Genomic DNA, 20199 nt, shown 5'->3' with positions numbered 1-20199 from the left:
TAAATAAATCCTACCTCTTGTAATCTGGCCATAGCAGCGGTGGCAGCCCTGGTTTCCAGGGCCTCCTGAGAGCCTCTCTCTCGCTCTATCCCAGCCTAGGCAGCTAGCTTAGCCCATCACAGATGGAGGTAAGCCCTGCCAACAGCTGCCAGCCCCCCCCCCCCCCCCCTCTTCCTCCCCCCACCCCATTCTCCAGACTCTCTTGGATTGTGGGAGAGGAGCCAGGGTGATTAGCCCCTACCATGGGGGATTTACTTCGGTATACCGCCCCAATGGAAACGGCACCCAAATCTTAACAGTTAACGGAAACATTCACAAGGCATAGACCTACATTTCACTTGTATGCATTTTGTACGTCAATGAAAGAGCAACAGTGAATATCTGGCGTTGGAGACTGCCATTGAGCCATTCCAGTAACAAGTAAGCACCATTCCAACAGCATCTAGACAAAAGCTTTCAAGAGCCCAGAAAACAGAGGGCCATGGCACTAGCAATTTGGTCTGAAAAGGACCCACGTAGACCACGTCCTGTTCATTGACAGCCTATTCACAGGACTTTATGTTCTGCCACCACTCTAACACAACACACTGACTGGGCTTCCATTCAAATATTTACCCTTGGCCCGTGCTAGGCTAGCTATTTATTTCTAACCGCTTTCATCTTAACTACACATATGTTTACATTGTGTGGGGGTGGGATTGCCATCGGGATCCTCTGGGAAGTGGGCAAACGGGGCTCTGGAAAAATGTATCTTGGGGGAGGATGGATTAGCTAAGTAATCCCGATAGTGAAGCGGGGCCAGGATTTAACATGCGTGTTCCTCTGCTATCCACCGTCTCTGCCAAGAGCACATTAATTCTGCCACCTCCCTCCCTCCCTCTCAAATACCAACATTATATCACAGTGCAATGTCTTTACTCTCCATGCTGATTTAATCTGCCTCTGATCCCTTCATGTTCTCTGCCTACACAGTGGACTACTCTGCATATTCTCTGAAACGCAATGAACTGAACTTCAGAAGTGGCGCTTGGCCCGTATAAATACCTTTTCCCCTCTGACAGAGAGAGAAAATAAAACAGATGTTGATGAGTCAGGCTTTAGAGCCCGCCCTGCAACACAAACATTCATCGACAAACACGGCCAAACTTCTGCACTCTCTCAGCGCGGTCGGGAGAAAGTCGAGCAGACACTGCAAAAGGCAACACCTCTGGCTTATTTGCTCATTTATTGTCCTTAAACTGGCACCAGTAGACATAGCTTGCACATTAAAAAAATGAAGTAATTACCCACGCACATAGACGCCTGAGCAATGGATCAAACGGAGCAGCTGCATCCATTCTCCCACAGGAGCTTCATGAAATAGGTTTCCATTGCCAAGTAGTCGTACACAAGCCTAAGATCACCATGTGCAATGCCAAGCGTCGGCTGGAGTGGTGTAGAGCTCGCCACCATGGGACTCTGGAGCAGTGGAAACGCGTTCACTGGAGTGATGAATCACGCTTCACCATCTGGCTGTCCGACGGACGAATCTGGGTTTGGCAGATGCCAGGAGAACGCTACCTGCCCCAATGTATAGTGTCAACTGTAAAGTTTGGTGGAGGAATAATGGTCTGGGGCTGTTTTTCATGGTTTGGGCTAAGCCCATTAGTTTCAGTGAAGGGAAATCTTAACACTACAGCATACAATGACATTCTAGAAGATTCTGTGCTTCCAACATGGGTTAGACCCTTTCCTGTTTCAGTATGACAATGCCCCCAGTGCACAAAGGGAGGTCAATACATAAATGGTTTGTCAAGATCGGTGTGGAAGAACTTGACTGGCCTGCACAGAGCCCTGACCTCAACCCCATCCAACACCTTTGGGATGAATTGGAACACCGATTGCGAGCCAGGCTTAAATCGCCCAAGATCAATGCCCGACCTCACTAATGCTTGTGGCTGAATGGAAGCAAGTCCCCGCAGCAATGTTCAAACATCTAGTGGAAAACATTCCCTGAAGAGTGGAGGCTGTTATTGCAGCACAGTGGGGGGACCAACTCCATATGAATGCCCATGATTTTGGAATGAGATGTTCGACGAGCAGGTGTCACATACTTTTGTATTGCATTTTCTTTTGTTGAGGTGGAATGAAAAACACACTTTTTTCCCACAAATTGTGCTCTGATGGACTAACAGATACTCTAAATAATGATTCTTTATTATGAAAATGTATATTATTTAATTACATGTTATTTGTGGTTTACATGATAACCACTAAAAAGCAACTATATCCTCTATAAATACGCAAGTAAATACGAAACACTTGTTCAGGTTACCTTAGGTACAACTTAAAGATCGATGGCAGTGGATAAGAATGCAGAAGTGTTTGGGCTGAAGCACCACAAGCACACAAAAAAACAAGGCGGCTGAATGAATGAAACTGTCTCAAAGTCAATCTGAAACTTTCCACAAGATCAAACTATGCACTGAAATCCTGTAACATGCAGTTCATAATGTCACCACTTTGTATTGAGTAGATTCACTACATTGCTTTACAACAGTCAAAGGTCATGTAAAGAAATACTTTTCTCCATCTCTGGCTTGTTATCACAATGCACTAGCACACGCTAGCTGTTCATTACGAAAAATGTTTTCTTACGGAAATCAATGTAAACTACACTGTTATCGAATTCAAAATGTATTAGCTATATATTTCAACTGTAAATGGCATGCGCTGGCGACTGAAAACGTCAATGCAGGAAAATGCTTGCCACACTGGTTTTAGTCACGCGCTCTAATTTAGCTAGCTAACAATATTCTCATCACGAATGAAGCACATGGCCTGACTGATAGATCTTCACCAACTCAGGGTTTCCCAAACTCGGTTTGTTCATTCACTTCCTGATCAGTCTTGGTCAAAAAGCCCTGAGTAAAGTAGGTGCAACCACATAGGGTGGGGTGATATGGCCAAAATATCACATCACAGTATTAAAAAAGACATGTTATGAGACTGTATTTTATCTTTTTGAATAATAACAATTCTACATTTGCTTTATGAGTAGTGCGTGACCCTAGAGTGGCAACAGATACATTCTCAGTGATTTCAATGGGTCTTTCTCCATTATGATTGTTTTATGCTGTTCAATTAAACTTCCACATCAAATTATTTTCAGCATTTTCCTGCACTCATTTGTGGTCATTTACACACTGTCACGTAGGGTTTCACGATATGGGCCTTATTTTTAACCAAATGTTGCAATTGCGATTTGACGATTAAGAGCAAAAGACGTCGGTGAACTATTGGAATCAGTGGGCACTTTGAAGTGTTGTTTGACATGACAACAAATTAAAATGCCAGGAGGAGTTATTGTGACAGGAACTAAAGTGTTAATAAGTGTTTCCTAGGGGACCCGAGAATCTTTGGCTACATTGAATGTTCTCTTTTTAATTTTACCTTTATTTAACTAGGCAAGTCAGTTAAGAACAAATTCTTATATACAAAAAGGCCTCCTGCAGGGACAGGGGCTGGGATAAAATAAAAAATAAAAATATAGGATAAAACACATCCCAACAAGAGACACCACAACACTACATAAAGAGAGACCTAAGACGACAACACAGCATGGCAGCAACACATGAAAACACAGCATGGCAGCAACACATGGCAGCAACACCACATGGCAGCAACACCACATGGCAGCAACACCACATGGCAGCAGAACAAAATATGGTACAGACATTATTGGGCACAGACAACAGCACAAAGGGAAAGAAGGTAGAGACAACAATACATCACACACAGCAGCCACAACTGTCAGTAAGTGTCCATGATTGAGTCTTTGAATGAAGAGATGGAGAAAAAACGGTCCAGTTTGAACGAGCTGCAGCGAACTGAAAAGAGGAGCGACACAGGGATGTGCGTGCTTTGGGGACCTTTAACAGAATGTGACTGGCAGAACGGGTGTTGTATGTGGAGGATGAGGGCTGCAGTAGATATCTTAGATAGGGGGAGTGTGGCCTAAGAGGGTTTTATAAATAAGCATCAACCAGTGGGTCTTGTGACGGGTATACAGAGATGACCAGTTTACAGAGGAGGATAGAGTGCAGTGATGTGTCCTATAAGGAGCATTGGTGGCAAATCTGATGGCCGAATGGTAAAGAACATCTAGCCGCTTGAGAGCACCCTTATCTGCCGATCTATGAAATTAAGTCTCCGTAGTCTAGCATGGGTAGGTTGTTCAGCTGAATCAGGGTTAGTTTGGCAGCTGGGGTGAAAGAGGAGCGATTACGATAGATGAAACCAAGTCTAGATTTAACCCTAGAGTGCAGCTTTGATATGTGCTGAGAGAAGGACAGTGTAGCCATACTCACAAGTACTTGTATGAGGTGACTACCTCAAGCTCTAAAATCTCATAGGTAGTAATCATACCAGTGACGTGAGGGGCATTCTTCTTACAAATCCACAACCTTTGTTTTGGTGTACAGAACAAGGTTAACTTCTTATGGCTGCAGGGGCAGTATTGAGTAGCTTGGATGAAAGGTGCCCAGAGTAAACGGCCTGCTCCTCACTTCCAGTTACTAATATATGCATATTATTAGTAGTATTGGATAGAAAACACTCTGAAGTTTCTAAAACTGTTTGAATGATGTCTGTGAGTATTACAGAACTCATATGGCAGGCAAAAACCTGAGGAGAAATCCAAACAGGAAGTGAGAAATCTGAGGTTGGTAGGTTTTCAACACAGTTCCCATTGAAATCCCCTTGAGATATGAATGAATTTGCACTTCCTAGGGCAAAGTTATAAGACACATGAATGTCTGAGGAATTTTAATTATGAGATTTCTGTTGTTTTGAATTTGGCACCCTGCACTTTCACTGGCTGTTGTCATATCATCCCGTTAACGGGATTGCAGCCCCAATAAGTTTTAAGGGCTTAGAAAGATTGTTGGACTCTAAGAAAGCTTTTTTTGTAGAGCGTTTAACATAAAATCCAGGGAGGGGCCAGCTGATTATAAGACTGTCATCTGCATATAAATGGATGAGAGAGCTTCCTACTGCCTAACCTATGTTGTTGATGTAAATTGAGAAGAGTGTGGGACCTAGGATCGAGCCTTGGGGTACTCACTTGGTGACAGGTATTGGCTGAGACAGCAGATGTTCTGACTTTATACACTGCACTCTTTGAGGTAGTCAGCAAACCAGGTCAAAGCCCCCTCAGAGACACCAATACTCCTTCGCCAGCCCACAAGAATGGAGTAGTCTACCGTATCAAAAGATTTGGCCAAGTCAATAAAAATAGCAGCACAACATTGCTTAGAATCAAGGGCAATGGTGACATAATTTATGACCTTTAAGGCTGCAGTGACACATCCATAACCTGAGCGGAAACCAGATTGCGTACCCGAGAGAATACTATAGACATCAAGAAAGCAGGTTAGTTGATTATTGACAAGTTTTTCAACACTTTTGATCAACAGGGCAAAATAGAATTTGCCCTATAACAGTTAGGATCAGCTTGATCTCCCCCTTTAAATAAAGGATGCACTGCAGCTGCCTTCCAAGCAATGGGAACCTCCCCAGAGAGGAGAGACAGGTTAAAAAGGTCAGAGATAGAGTTGGCGATGATAGGGGCAGCAACCTTAAAGAAGAAAGGGTCTAAACCATCTGACCCAGATGCTTTTTTGGGGTCAAGTGTAAGGAGCTCCTTTGGCACCTCAGACTCAGTGACCGCCTGCAGGGAGAAAGACGGAAGAGCATTGGGGATAGACGCATTAGAAGGACTGGGAGATGAGGAAATGTTGGACGGGCAAGGAGCCATGGCAGAGTCAAATAGGAATCCTGACTTAATGAAGTAGTGATTAAACAGCTCAGCCATGTGCTCGTCAGTAACAACCACATCAACATTAAGGGACATGGGTAGCTGTGAGGAGGGTTTATTCTCCAGGTCTTTAACCGTTTTCCAGAACTTCTTGGGGTTATTAAATAGCTTCATTAAATAGTACCCACAAAACATTAGTCTCAACGTCAACAGTGGAGAGGCGACTCCGGGATGCTAGCCTTCTAGGCAGAGTTGCAAAGAAAAAGCCATATTGCAGACTGGCCAATAAAAATAAAAGATTAAGATGGGCAGAGGAACTCTGCCTAGATGCCAGCATCCCTGAGTCGCCTCTTTACTGTTGACATTGAGACTGGTGTTATGCGGGTACTATTTTATTAAGCTGACAGTTGAGGAATTGTGAGGCGTCTGTTTCTCAAACTAGACACTGTACTTGTCCTCTTGCTCAGTTGTGCACCGGGTCCTCCCACTCCTCTTTCGATTCTGGTTAGAGCCAGTTTGCATTGTTCTGTGAAGGGAGGAGTACACAGCGTTGTACGAGATCTTCAGTTTCTTGGCAATTTCTCACATGGAATAGCCTTCATTTCTCAGAACAAGAATAGATTGACGAGTTTCTGAAGTAAGTTATTTATGGCCATTTTGAGCCTGTAATCAAACCCACAAATGCGGATGCTCCAGATACTCAAGGCCAGTTCATTCGCTTCTTTAAATCAGCACAACAGTTTTCAGCTGTGCTAACATAATTGCAAAATGATTTTCTAATGATCAATTAGCCTTCTAAAATGATAAACTCGGATTACACGTGCCATTGGAACACAGGAGTGATGGTTGCTGATAATGGGAGTCTATATGCCTATGTAGATATTCCATGAAAAATAATCAGTTTCTAGCTGCAATAGTCATTTACAACATTAACAATGTCTACACTGTATTTCTGATCAATTTTATGTTATTTTATTGGACAATAAATGTGCTTTTCTTACAAAAACAAGGACATTTCCAAGTGACCCCAAACTTTTGAACGGTAGTGTGTGTGTATGTATGCATGTATGTATATATCTATACATACACACACATACATACATACATACATATATATTACACACATACATACATACTCTACCGGTCATAAGTTTTAGAACACCTACTCATTCAAGGGTTTTTCTTTATTTTTTTACTATTTTCGACATTACAGAATAATAGTGAAGACATCAAAACCATGAAATAACACATATGGAATCATGTAGTAACCTAAAAAAGTGTTTTAACAAATCAAAATGTTTTATATTTCAGATTCTGCAAATATCCACCCTTTGCCTTGATGCCAGCTTTGCACACTCTTATGTACACACACACACCATTTAGCAGACACTTTTATCCAAAAGAGACCCACTATCCTTTTAGCGCGATGCTCTAAAAACTGAGCAACAGAGGACCACATAACATTTGGATTTTAGTGACAGGATTTGGGCATGCATTTTGAAGCATCCTGCCATAGGCCCTACCACTCCCATTGTTTCAATAGCGGTGATGCTAATGCTAGCTGTGGGGTAAGTCAATAAAGGCAACTAAGCCATATTCTCTATAATTTTCTCTTAGGATCAATGGATGAAACACTGTCAATAAAATGAAGTATATATACATTTGATGTACTACCCCTTTTACAGAATATACAAATTAAGTGTAATTTTACTCAAATAACAGTCTGTTTTGGTTATTTTATTGCAGAGGACATTATTTACATGTCTAATGATGTTTTGCTATGATTGTTTCTTTTTTCAATAGTTTCTTATTGGGGTCAAAATGACCCTAGTTGGTAACCCATGCATGTAAAATATCAATATAGCTAACATATGAAATACAAAAAACGATAGTGTTAAGGAAACCTGAGGTTTCCAATTACCTCTATTTAGTACCACTATTACTAAGTAGTAGCTTTTCTGGGGACCTCTACTGAGGCTTACAGTAACAGAACAACATAACATCCTTGTCCCAAGTCCTTGTTGTTGGTGTGGTGTCACCCTTCTTCGTACCATGATTCACTCCATGCCAATGGCACTGAATTGGCTAAGTATTGTGGCAAGCCAACTTCATTGCAGCACGCAAATCCAATGGGAAAAAGACTAGCTAGTTGCATTGACTAGGTAACCAGCTAGCTTACTAATTAGCTGCAATAAACAACATTTTGCTTGCCTGTAACACTGACACCAAGTACTGTTTGGTCACCTTAATCATGTAATGTCTATACACTACATGGGATCCCGAGTGGCGCAGCGGTCTAAGGGACTGCATCTCAGTGCTTGAAGCGTCACTAGACACCCTGGTTCGAATCCAGGCTGTATCACAACCGGCCGTGATTGGGAGTCCCATAGGACAGCGCACAATTGGCCCAGCGTCGTCCGGGTTTGGCCGGTGAAGGCCGTCATTGTAAATAAAAATGTGTTCTTAATTTAACTAACTTGCCTTGTCAAATAAAACGAAATAAAAAAGTGGCGCTAGCTAGCCAATGACTTACTGCTGGGTTGATGTGTGTGTCGTGTCGGTCAGAGGGGGGAGATCAAAGCAAACACGCTCGCGAGGGTACTAAGAACGACCCACACACAAACACAACGCTGGCTTTTAATAGCGTAATACTCGAGGCTAAATGGCTAAGTTCATTACTTAAGAGTAATAGACGTCTCCGCACAACAAGATAAGGGGATTGGAGAAAAGGCAAAGGGGGTCCATGTCTCATCTGACCAATAAACCAGCTAGCCATAACAGGCATTTACTTGCTAGCAGACGAATGTTAGTTTAGCTAGCTAGTTAGCTTGCTACTCACCCGGTATGAAGCTCCAAAATGTCTCCAAATAAAACCTTCAAAAGGCTTCAAAAGATATGTCACGTTATGCAAGTTGATAACAAAATGGCATGCTCGGTGTTTAATGTACGCGTAGGTAGCTAGATCTAGATCCCCCTGTGTGCACGATCAATTTTACATTAAGCTGCATTGTTGGAGAAGGCTAGGCAAGCATACTGAAGCATTCTGGGAATGGGAGTTGCTGAACCTTGGACAAACTGTAGCGGTGAAGTGCTACACCTTGTGGCCATAAAAAGTGTACTGAGCAGTTGTGGTTGTACTTATACGGAGTATGCCTGCCCACAAGATGTACTGTACAACCTAATAAAACAATACATCCATAAAAAGTTAATTTCATAATTTAAACAGTTACATTATGTAAACTAAGGGGTATGTAGCAGGGGCAAATTAAGCACGACAGCCTCTGACAAAAGGTCTTGACTAGTCTTTACCGATGGCACAGGGCAGGAGGTACTGTTAAAAACCCTCTCCAAACCCTAAACTATTATGGCATTAGGCTTAGCAAGTATTGAGGGAGGCAGCCAGCTGCCCATAAAAGCACGTCTATCATGTTACAAAGTGAGAGGTATTAAAACTGCCCTGCTTGTAGACCATGCATACCTCTTTTGAGCAAAGGAAAATCATACATAAATTTGATTTACTTATTTTCTATGCTTCTTCATCTGTAATTAAATCTAGAGCAGCATTAAAAAAGTAAGCACTATGTAAAGGCTTTAAAAGTAACCTACACCGTACAAACACAGATTAAAGGGTGTTAGTTGTCATAACCTTTGGTACAAACTAACGATGTGTACGAACTAACGATGTGTACAAACTCTGGATGACAATTTTATAATTTGACACGTTTATTCTGTTATTGAAGCCACCGCGCAGCCATCTTGGTATTCCTCCTCAAGTGTAAAAACATATTTCGGAAGCTATACAAATGCATTTATTAATTTCTAATTTGACACGTTTATTCTATTACAAACACCTTAATGCATACTTTCAAATGATGGCGTGTGAGCTAGACATAAACGATTACAAATTAAAACATTTTTTTTTTTAACTCTTTTTTTGAGCGCTAATATTGCTGTCCTCACAACTGAAATACATGTAATTTTGTCCTTAAAACATTCAATTGAAATACTGTCTAATTCCATTCATTTCTATGGACTGCTCCTTCCAGGGAGGGGCAATATGGCCAATACATAGCCTAACATTCGAGGGTTTACATACATCGTTGGTAAAAGCACTCGTATGTATGACCAAAGATGTATGAGTATGACCAAAGAGATTGCTGCATCTGACAGCCTGCACAGTAGAGGGCGATAAAGTTATTTATCTAGCTGTAGTTAGCTGATTTACAAATAAAATACCCTAATAATTTTTTATTTTTTATTTTTTTGTTTGTTTATTCATAATACAAAACAAATTACATCGCTACACCAAACATGTCTAACAAAACAAAACACAGGTATAAACAAGAAAATACTAAATACATACAAAACATTTAATATATAAAAATTATTTTTTTAAAGAACAGCAATTCTAGTGCAATTGCATTCACTCAGAAAAAATCTCATTATAATGATTCAGGAAGATGTTATTATTTTTGTTATTCACTAGGTATAATGTCTCAACAAGATAATTAAATTCAATCAAAAATATTTGTAATTTTGGTATAAAATTCTGGAATTTTTGTTTGTGTCTAAAGTATTTGGCATTTTTTTTAAATAATTCACAATAATTTCAATTGTCTTGTTATCATTGCAAAAGTAACATGTTATATCCTTCATGTCAAAAACTTGGGTAGTGTTCAAAAAAGTAAATAAGTATTCTGTTAGGTTTTCCCAAAATGGTATTTATGTAGCAATAGTTTGTGTCGGTGGGCTAGGGTCAGTCTGTTATATCTGGAGTATTTATCTTGTCTTATCCGGTGTCCTGTGTGAATTTAAGTATGCTCTCTCTAATTCTCTCTCTTTTTCTCTCGTTTTCTCTCTTTTTTTCTTTCTCTTCTTTCTTTATTTCTCTCTCTCGGAGGACCTGAGCCCTAGGACCATGCCTCAGGACTACCTGGCCTGATGACTCCTTGTTGTCCCCAGTCCATCTGGTCGTGCTGCTCCTCCAGTTTCAACTGTTCTGCCTGCGGCTATGGAACCCTGACCTGTTCACCAGATGTGCTACCTGTCCCAGACCTGCTGTTTTCAACTCTCTAGAGACAGCAGGAGCGGTAGAGATACTCTGAATGTTCGACTATGAAAAGCCAACTGACATTTACTCCTGAGGTGCTAACCGGTTGCACCCTCTACAACCACTGTCATTATTATTATTTTACCCTGCTGGTCATCTATGAACATTTGAACATCTTGGCCATGTTCTGTTATAATCTCCACCCGGCACAGCCAGAAGAGGACTGGCCACCCCTCATAGCCTGGTTCCTCTCTAAGTTTCTTCCTAGGTTCTGGCCTTTCTAGGGAGTTTTTCCTAGCCACTGTGCTTCTACACCAGCATTGCTTGCTGTTTGGGATTTTAGGCTGGGTTTCTGTACAGCATTTTGTGACATCAGCTGATGTAAGAAGGGCTTTATAAATACATTTGATTGATTGTCACAGATTTACATTCATAAAACAAGTGAGTCAGATTTTCACCTTCTTTTTAGCAGAAAATGCAGACATCCTCAATAGCCACAAATTTGGACGACATAGAATCTTGTGTAGAATCTTAACGTGCACTTCCTTAAATTTGTTTGGTATACAATATTTGTAAGGCATCAACCAAGACAATGTCAGGAATAAGCATGTTCCAGAAAACGTTTCCTCTAGGCGTAAGTTGGTTCCGTGAATGGGAAATTTGTCAACAAGATTTCTCAAGTAAGCCAACGCCTTCCAAACTGAGATCTGGATAAGCTCTGTGATCATCACCAAAGCTAAAATAAGTTTTCATTAGTGTAGTTAGACCCCTGGGAATGGCTTTGATCACAAACATAAACTCTCTGAACGGTATTGGAAACTCATTCAATGTTATAAATTGTGCATATGCAAGAATATTACCTCTGTTGTCGAAAACATCAAAAACCAAGTAAATATTCCTCTTGTGCCAGCTTGGGTAGAACAATGACTTATTCCTTATAGATATGTTTGAATTATTCCACAAATAGCTTTATGAGGGGAAAATTATGCAGAAAACATATTTTCCAGGACATTAAAGCTTGTTGGTGAAACCTAGCCAATTTAGCGGGTAATGTTTCAGGAATATAATTACATTTCAGTAAAAATTGAAAACCTCCAAACTTATTAAACACATTGTTTGGAATTAAATACCAAATAGATTTTGTATTGACCAAACATCTTTTCAACCAATTGATCTTGAAAGTGTTATTTATGTCAACAAAATGCAATACTTCCAGACCTCCTTCAGCTCTTTAATTGAGAGGACTGACTTTTTTAGTATGTGAGATTTATTTTTCTAAATGAAGTAAAGAAAGGTCTTGTTGATCTCTTCAGAGGTAGAGGGATTTACTAATAAAGATAATGAGGGGTACACAAAGTGAGACAGTCCCTCTGCCTTGGACAGAAGCACTCTCCCAAGTATAGACAGATACCTTTGTAATTATAAAAAATATTCTTGGTTTTCTTAATTTTAGGGGTGACATTCATATGTTGTCTAAGTGTTTTTTTGACAGATGTATTTCTAAATATTTAACACAGTCCTTTACAGGGATATTTTCAGAATATCCCTGTTGTCGCACTATTGATGACGTCAGGAATGAGAAAATATTCGACAACATGGAGAGGAAACATCTGTCAGCTTTTGCATTGTACCAAAATGCGCTATTAGCATCGTCTCCTGAAGTTAAAACATCATCTGTGAAGGTACTTTGGGTTAAGTTATTACTACTGGTGTTTGCTCGCTTGCAATTTCAGATAGGCTATGTTTTTTTTACAGTGTCGTATTTTGTCGGCAAACGTCAACCGTGTTGACAAATCAACTGAAGTAGCTAGCAAATGTATGTAATTTGAAGTTGTCTTCTTCCATAATGTGTATATAAGTAAGGAACATGTGTTTAATATACTATTGCAATATGCATCAGAGCAATTGACTGTTGATGGCCTAATACCATTTCATGGCTGACTGCCTCTGCATACTGGATGCTTTTGTAGATTACAGCAAAGAAGCGGAAGGAAAATGGTATCCAGTCCCCCAAATCCATCAAAAAGACCAAAAGGAAACAGATGGGCAAGCAGGTCATAAAAGCGGCACAGAGAGAGGAGAGGGTGGAGAGACTGGCAGAGGTTAGTTTGGGGCATCAGCATATAGCCTATGTAATTGTTTGACTGTGGTTCCTTAGGTGTTTCAGTCATTGTCCGTGTTTGAGATAAACTACATTGTATTCAGACAGAGCAGAATCGCTGCTCTACAATCACTTTGCATCCCAAATAGCTCAACTGATTGTGATCAATATAAGCTATTCTGTGCCTCGCTGGTCAAACTGAACCCCTTAAACATGCTGATTGTCTGGTTGCATGCAGGAGGTACAGTGTGGAGAGAGAAGCGGAGTGGCACTAGATGCTCTGCTGAGTGACCTGGCTAAAGTCAGCAACAGCAGGGTGAGAGCCAGCAAACTTTTCCAGTGGCTCATCCACCCAATTCCCTCCAAGAGTTTCTTCAGGTAATGATGTCAGTGTAGCTTTTCACAGTACCGTATTGTAGTCGATTGCACAGGAAGATATCCTTTGTTAACTATTGACTTCCTTGATCTTATAGAGATGCATGGGAAAAGAAGCCAGTTTTGATCAAACGCCAGAATCCAGACTATTATACGGGACTGTTCTCCACAGCAGAGTTTGATCGCATTTTAAGACGGGTAAGGTGTCATGACTAGCTACACATCTTCTGTGTTTAGTGTCATTTTTGTTGCTCAAATAAGGTTTTTCCTATTGATATTTTCAGGATGACGTTCAGTATGGGGTGAACCTGGATGTCACCAGCTACAGAAACGGCAAAAGAGAGACACACAATCCTCCAGGAAGGGCTCTCCCATTCACTGTATGGGACTTCTATGAGGTAAAAAGCCAAGTGAAAGTCTACTGATTGTCAAGTTTCATTTACAAAGTGTGAGCAAGTGTTGGTTAGATCATACCAATGGCTGTGTAACATGTTCTAGTTAGAAGTCCTCAGTACCTCAACATAATATTGAAACCCAACCTGTTGTCTTCCATGTCGTCCAGAGTGGTTGCTCGCTGCGTATGCTTAACCCCCAGGCCTTCTCCTCCACTGTGTGGAATGTGCTGTCCATCCTCCAAGAGCACTTTGGCAGCATGGCAGGAGCCAACATGTGAGTGACCCTCTCTGACAATCTATCTGACCAGTGAGATGCTCTCACACAACATTGAAAGTTATTGAACATGTATGGGACAGTGAACATCATTTCCTCCTGGGAGGACAAACTATTATGTTGAATTCTTACCGCATGCTGATGCACTTCCTCATGACATTTCAGTAAAAATGTATTTTGTGTCCCCAGGTATTTGACACCTCCAGGAACACAGGGCTTTGCTCCACATTATGATGATATTGAGGCCTTTGTGGTTCAGCTGGAAGGGAAGAAGCACTGGAGAGTTTACAACCCCAGGTGACTAGTTTCTCAGTAAAATTCCCAAAAAGGTGATCAGCACCATCAACCCATTTTGAACTTGATTCATGTCAGTAAACTCTGCGAGAAACAAATATATTTTGTGGGATGTTTGTTTCCTGTCACTTTTCAGGTCAGAAAATGAGGTCTTGCCTGTCGTTTCCAGTCGTAAGTAGTCTTTTGTCCACTGTTGTGCCTATGAATAGACAATAAGCATGACAGATCACTCCCCTGTACCTCAGCCTCATTCCTTACAGATGGCTTGGTATTCCTCCTCCAGCTAACTTCAGCCACTCAGAGATCGGGAAGCCCATCCTGGAGGTAGTCCTGGAGGCTGGGGACCTCCTCTACTTCCCCCGAGGGTTCATCCACCAGGGGGACTGCCTGTCGGATGCTCACTCCCTCCACATCACTGTCTCATCTTACCAGAGGAACAGTTGGGGAAACCTACTGGCAAAGGTTTGTTATTAACCTGCTTAATCCTATGCATTCCTTGTATGGGACATTGTCCAGTTCTTTGTCTAATTTTGTATCATTAAATACATTTACACTTTGAGTAAGAAAAAAACTGAAAATATTGCAGGATATACAATATGGCATGTCTATACAAAAAAATGCATTTACTTGTAAGTATAGGCTTGTATTGTGTATTATGCAGAAAATTATCTCTTTGACAGGTGGTCCCAGCAGCCCTAGAGATGGCCATGGAGGAGGATGTGGACTTCAGACGAGGCCTGCCTGTGGATTACCTGACGTACATGGGGGTGCAGAACTCAGACAAGGTACTTCAGATGCCACCATTTACCTGTGCCTGGTTTCCAATGTACAATAAACCTCGAAGCACCCACCCTCAGCAGGGGTGTGTTCAGAAGGGTGACACGTTTGAAGATAGAAACGCTACAGAGCTGACACCTATGCCCCATTGCGAAGAACATCTGTTCTGCATAATCTATTTCTACCGGAACATACTGTAACGTTGCACCCTCGTAACGGCCCTCAATCTACCTGTGCACGTATAGGAGGATCCACGCAGGGCCCAGTTCCTATCCAGAATAGAGGGTCTGATGAAGAAGCTATCAACCTTTGCCCCTGTGGATGCTGCTGTGGATCAGAAAGCTAGGGACTATCTCCATGACTGTCTCCCCGCAATGCTGACCGCAGGTACCACATAAGGTTTTACTTGAAATTGTGATAGGTGGTTGTTTTTACCTACTTCAGTTGAAACCACTTATTGTAAGTCACTCTGTATAATAGTTGCTAAATGACTCAATGTAAATATTTACTCTAAAATGTCACATTTAAAGTGACTAATGTGACTCCGCCAGTGTAAATGATTCTGATGATTATCCACAGAGGAAAGGGCCAGCAGTGTCCAGGGAGCTCCTTCCAGGTGGGAGAATGGAGAGGCTGTGGACATGGGTGTGGCCATCAGAGGCCAGACCAGAGTCAGACTCGTCCGTTCTGGAGTCGCCAGGTAGCTCTCAGCATTAAACACAAAAGCATGGCTATAGAGGGTTTACCTTTCCAGAAAAGACCATGACTTTCCTTTGTGCCCCTGCAGGTTATGCAGTGATGGAGAAGCAGTTTGGCTTTACTACACTGCCGACAACTCCAGAGTCTACCACAAGGAGGAGCCCAAGAGCGTTGAAATAAAAGCAGAGGTATGAATGTTTGGGTCTCTGTAATTGCCTTGCTAATATAGCAGTGATGTGTGCCTGTCATATGCTGCACTGCAGTACCTTTATGATGTAACTCTTTCAGCACACAGATGCCATGGAGTTTCTGATCCATGCATATCCAAAGTTTGTGACAGTGGGCAGCTTGCCATGCAAGTTGGCTGAGGACAAGGTGTGTTTCTCAACATGTTATGCAACATTGCTAAAACATGTATGCTTTCTTCTGCATAAAGTCTAACCACATATGCATCTCTGTAGTGCATGGTCAAGCCTTGATGATATACAGTGTTGGTCTCTGCACTGCAGTTTTCTTAAAGATGTAATTCACTGCTCTTCCAGGTGTCCTTGGCTGAGCTGCTGTTTAAGAGAGGGCTTATTCACACTGCAGAACCTCTGCAGCAATCCTGAAGAGTTTCAAAATAAATGTCTGCCACGCCAGCATCATTCACTTCACTATTATGTGTAGGTAGAATTGTTCTGATTTTTAGGACAGCGGTCATTAACTCAGTAGTCCATCAGCATTGCCCTCTACAACAAATTCATCTAGACTCTTCAAAAACTGTTAGTAATAGAGCTGTAATAGCTATTTTACAATGTTACCCTTTACTTGTTCAGTACGTATTGAATTAAACTTACTTGCATATTGGTGTAAATTACTCCTTGTTTGTGTGTGTTGCTAATGTCCAACTTTGCCTTATTGCTATAGTTGTGTATACTTAAATCACAAATGAATGACTAGAGGTTAAGATGACAACGGGACATGTTTATTGGTTGATACAGTGACAACGCGACATGTTTATTGGTTGATACAGTGACTGAAATGTATCGGGGTGCTTGATTTGAAGACCATCCAGAAAATGTAAATCACACAACAGGATATGTGACTAACGCACAATAAATATTCCAAGACAGGTGGGTCTACTTCCAGGTGACTTCCTCGCCAGGCTTCAGCTCCCTTTTTATAGGGGAGAAAATTCAGAGAACCATTAGAGCTCACTTAGATTATTGCTAGGAATGTATGCTTTCATATGATGTCTAGATACTGTCATGCCTGATTCACTGGGACTAAGCCATACTGGCCTGGTTTCACATCCACTACAGTTGCTTGAAAATACAATGTGAAAAGAAATATCTCTGCCAGCACAGTTCGCATCTATAGTATCAGTGTGTGGGTGCTGCAAATTTATAACTTACCTGCTGTACAATGCGCTTTTGTTCCTGAAAGCGGTCAGCTTCTGGTCCTGTGCTCTGTCCATGTAGATCCCGATCACAAAGCCAAGGGGGACAAATATGTTAACCCAATGGTCACGCATCAGGGCAGCAAAGTTCACCATACTTCCTGTTGGTGTCAAAACACACATTTTTAGTTTACTGTATCCAAATTGTATAACAAATCTTTGGTGCAGCTATAGATGGTTAGCACCATAAGTTAGCATAAGTCTTTCTATTGTCAATTTCATAAGCAGTTGATAAAGGGTGAAAGTCATAACATTTGGCACTCAATTAGCTAGCTACAGTAGTTTAATCTAGCAAATTTGTCAAATTGCACATTTGCTAAATTCTAGAAATAGCTACAGTACCAGCCAAACGTTTGGACACACCTATTCATTCAAGGGTTTTTATTTACTATTTTCTACATTGTAGAATAATAGTGGAGACATCAAATATGAAATAACATATGGAATCATGTAACCCAAAAAATGTTAAACAAATCAAAATATATTTGAGGTTCTTCAAAGTAGCCACCCTTTGCCTTCATGACACTCTTGGCATACTCGCAACCAGCTTCATGAGGTCATCACCTGGAATGAATTTCAATTAACAGATGTTCCTTCTTAAAAGTTAATTTGTGGAATTTCTTTCCTTCTTAATGCATTTGAGCCAATCAGTTGTGTTGTGTCAAGGAAGGGTTGGTAAACAAGATGCCCTATTTGGTAAAAGACCAAGTCCATATTATGGCAAGAACAGTTCACATAAGCAAAGAGAAACGACAGTCCATCATTATTTTAAGACATGAAGGTCAGTCAATCCAGAAAATTAAGAACTTTGAAATTCAGTCGCAAAAACCATCAAAGTGCTATGATGAAACTGTCTCTCATGAGGACCGTCACAGGAAAGGAAGACCTAGAGTTACCTCTGCTGCAGTGGATAAGTAAATTTGAGTTACCAGCCTCAGAAATTGCAGCCCAAATAAATGCTTCAGAGTTAAAGTAACAGACACATCTAAAGATCCACTGTTCAGAGGAGACGGTGTGAATCAGGCCTTCATGGTCAAATTGCTGCAAAGAAACCACTACTAAAGGACACCAATAACAAGAAGAGACTTGCTTGGGCCAAGAACTACCAGCAATGGACATTAGAACAGTGGAAATCTGTCCTTTGGTCCGATGAGTCCAAATTTGAGATTTTTGGTTCCAACTGCTGTGTCTTTGTGAGACGCAGAGTAGGTGAACGGATGATCTCCGCATGTGTGGTTCCCACCGTGAAGCATGGAGGAGGTGGTGTGGGGGTGTTTGCTGGCAACACTGATTTATTTAGAATTCAAGGCACACTTAACCAGCATGGCTACCACAGCATTCTGCAGTGATATGCCATCCCTCTGGTTTGCAGATAGTGGGACTTATTTGTTTTCAACAGGACAATGACCCAACACACCTACAGACTGTGTAAGGGCTATTTGACCTCAACCCAATTGAGATGGTTTGGGATGAGTTGGCCCGCAGAGTGAAGGAAAAGCAGCCAACAAGTGCTCAGCATATGTGGGAACTCCTTCAACACTGTTGGAAAAGCATTCCAGGTGAAGCTGGTTGAGAGAATGCCAAGAATGTGCAAAGCTGTCATCAAGGCAAATGGTGGCTATTATATAATTAATTGTATTAACAGTGATTCATCCATTGATCCTAAGAGAAAATGATAGAGAATATGGCTTAAGTTGCCTTTATTGACTTACCCCAGAGCTAGCATTAGCATTACCGCTATTGAAACAATGGGAGTGGTAGGGCCTATGGCAGGATGCTTCAACTTGCATGCCCAAATCCTGTCACTAAAAACCCAATCTTATGAGATCCTCTGTTGCTCAGTTTTTAGAGCATCGCGCTAAAATGATAGTGGGTTGGAGTCCCGGGACCACCCATACTTAAAATGTATGCTCAAATGACTAAGTCTCTTTTAGATAAAAGTGTCTGCTAAATGGTGTGTGTATATATATAACACAGTGCCTTCGGAAAGTATTCAGACCCCTTGACTTTTAACACATTTCCACTGCCTACCAATGAATATGTACCCAGTATGCAACAGAGCAAAGAGTGTGCAAAGCTGTCATCAAGGCAAAGGGTGGCTATTTGAAGAATCTCAAATATAAAATATATTTTGATTTGTTAAACACTTTCTTTGGTTACTACATGATTCCGTATGTGTTAGTTCATAGTTTTGATGTCTTCACTATTATTTTACAATGTGTAAAATAGTACAAATAAAGAAAAGCCCTGGAATGAGTAGGTGTGTCCAAACTTTTGACTGGTAACCATAGCTAGTTTGTGTCCACACAACTGCTATCAGCAAATATTTAATTTCTGACAAGAATGAGTGTATTTGCTCAAATCTAGAAATAGCTAGCTATATCAGCTGGTTACCATAGCTAGTTTGTATCCACAACTGCATCAGCAAATACATTCATTCCGGTAGCTACCGGTAACTATTTTCTTTAGCTAGCTAATAGCTATCGTCAACTATCGTTTAAATTATTAGCATATCTGTGTTATTAATCTAAACCAGAAAACTAGCTCACCAGCATGGACTCAATAGGATCAGCTAACATCGTTAGCTAGCAAGTAATATGCCTCGGTTCTTCCCACAATCATTCTACAGTATGTTGCAATTGGATTATATACATTTTAAGTATTGCACTGCTATAGAAATACTTATAACGACATCAAACTAATAAGTAATTGATAGGAAGGCATAAAAAAAAGTGACATTTTACCTAGTCTTGGCCTTCTACTTCTCTTGCTCACTGGCTCAGAGGACGTTGGACCCTACCAACTACTCTAAAATGGTGTTGTTGCCTTCTAACAGTGAATCATTAAAAAATACTTTTTAATTCAATATGCCTTCAACTTCAGAATATTAGAACATTCGTCTGGGGGATAATTTCAATGTAAAAAACGGGTGCTCTCTTCTTTGAAAATAAATGTTATTCTATTCTCGATGTGATAAATATGATTTGATGGTACCT

General features: G+C 41.0%; 3 protein-coding genes across 3 annotated transcripts in view; 1 reads left to right on the top strand and 2 right to left on the bottom strand.

Moving 5' to 3' along the window:
• LOC139556508 (exostosin-like 3) overlaps window positions 1–8884 on the bottom strand; it is a 42581-nt gene extending 33697 nt beyond the window's left edge. The window contains exon 1 of the mRNA XM_071370553.1: window positions 8637–8884. The gene's annotated coding sequence lies outside the window, so the exon portion shown is untranslated. The remainder of the gene's footprint in view (window positions 1–8636) is intronic.
• A 3497-nt stretch (window positions 8885–12381) lies between these two features.
• On the top strand, window positions 12382–16621 carry LOC139556504 (ribosomal oxygenase 1-like). The gene is made up of 15 exons (XM_071370548.1): window positions 12382–12529; window positions 12818–12949; window positions 13187–13326; window positions 13422–13521; window positions 13608–13721; window positions 13886–13992; window positions 14182–14289; window positions 14423–14457; window positions 14570–14748; window positions 14967–15071; window positions 15309–15450; window positions 15643–15763; window positions 15851–15950; window positions 16051–16137; window positions 16305–16621. The coding sequence occupies exons 1-15, from the start codon at window positions 12443–12445 to the stop codon at window positions 16371–16373; spliced, it is 1626 nt and encodes a 541-aa protein (XP_071226649.1). The 5' UTR covers window positions 12382–12442; the 3' UTR covers window positions 16374–16621.
• Window positions 16622–16707: 86 nt separating this feature from the next.
• Window positions 16708–20189, bottom strand: LOC139556505 (NADH dehydrogenase [ubiquinone] 1 beta subcomplex subunit 1-like). The gene is made up of 3 exons (XM_071370549.1): window positions 19948–20189; window positions 17160–17304; window positions 16708–16920 (listed from the first exon to the last, which is right to left on the bottom strand). The coding sequence occupies exons 2-3, from the start codon at window positions 17297–17299 to the stop codon at window positions 16884–16886; spliced, it is 177 nt and encodes a 58-aa protein (XP_071226650.1). The 5' UTR covers window positions 17300–17304; window positions 19948–20189; the 3' UTR covers window positions 16708–16883.
• Window positions 20190–20199: the final 10 nt, after the last annotated feature.

The sequence above is a fragment of the Salvelinus alpinus genome, chromosome 27 (assembly GCF_045679555.1).
Source record: "Salvelinus alpinus chromosome 27, SLU_Salpinus.1, whole genome shotgun sequence".
In the NCBI taxonomy this organism is placed as follows: domain Eukaryota; kingdom Metazoa; phylum Chordata; class Actinopteri; order Salmoniformes; family Salmonidae; genus Salvelinus; species Salvelinus alpinus.
Note: the sequence above shows the minus strand (reverse complement) of the source record. Positions and strands in the feature narration are given on the sequence as shown.

Coding starts and splice junctions, on each gene's coding strand:
- LOC139556504 (XM_071370548.1), top strand. CDS start 12,443: ATGGAGAGGAAACATCTGTCAGCTTTTGCATTGTACCAAAATGCGCTA. Junction 13,522..13,607: donor TTGATCGCATTTTAAGACGG/GTAAGGTGTCAT, acceptor TGATATTTTCAG/GATGACGTTCAGTATGGGGT. Junction 14,290..14,422: donor TGGAGAGTTTACAACCCCAG/GTGACTAGTTTC, acceptor GTCACTTTTCAG/GTCAGAAAATGAGGTCTTGC.
- LOC139556505 (XM_071370549.1), bottom strand. CDS start 17,299: ATGGTGAACTTTGCTGCCCTGATGCGTGACCATTGGGTTAACATATTT. Junction 16,921..17,159: donor AAAAGCGCATTGTACAGCAG/GTAAGTTATAAA, acceptor CCCTATAAAAAG/GGAGCTGAAGCCTGGCGAGG.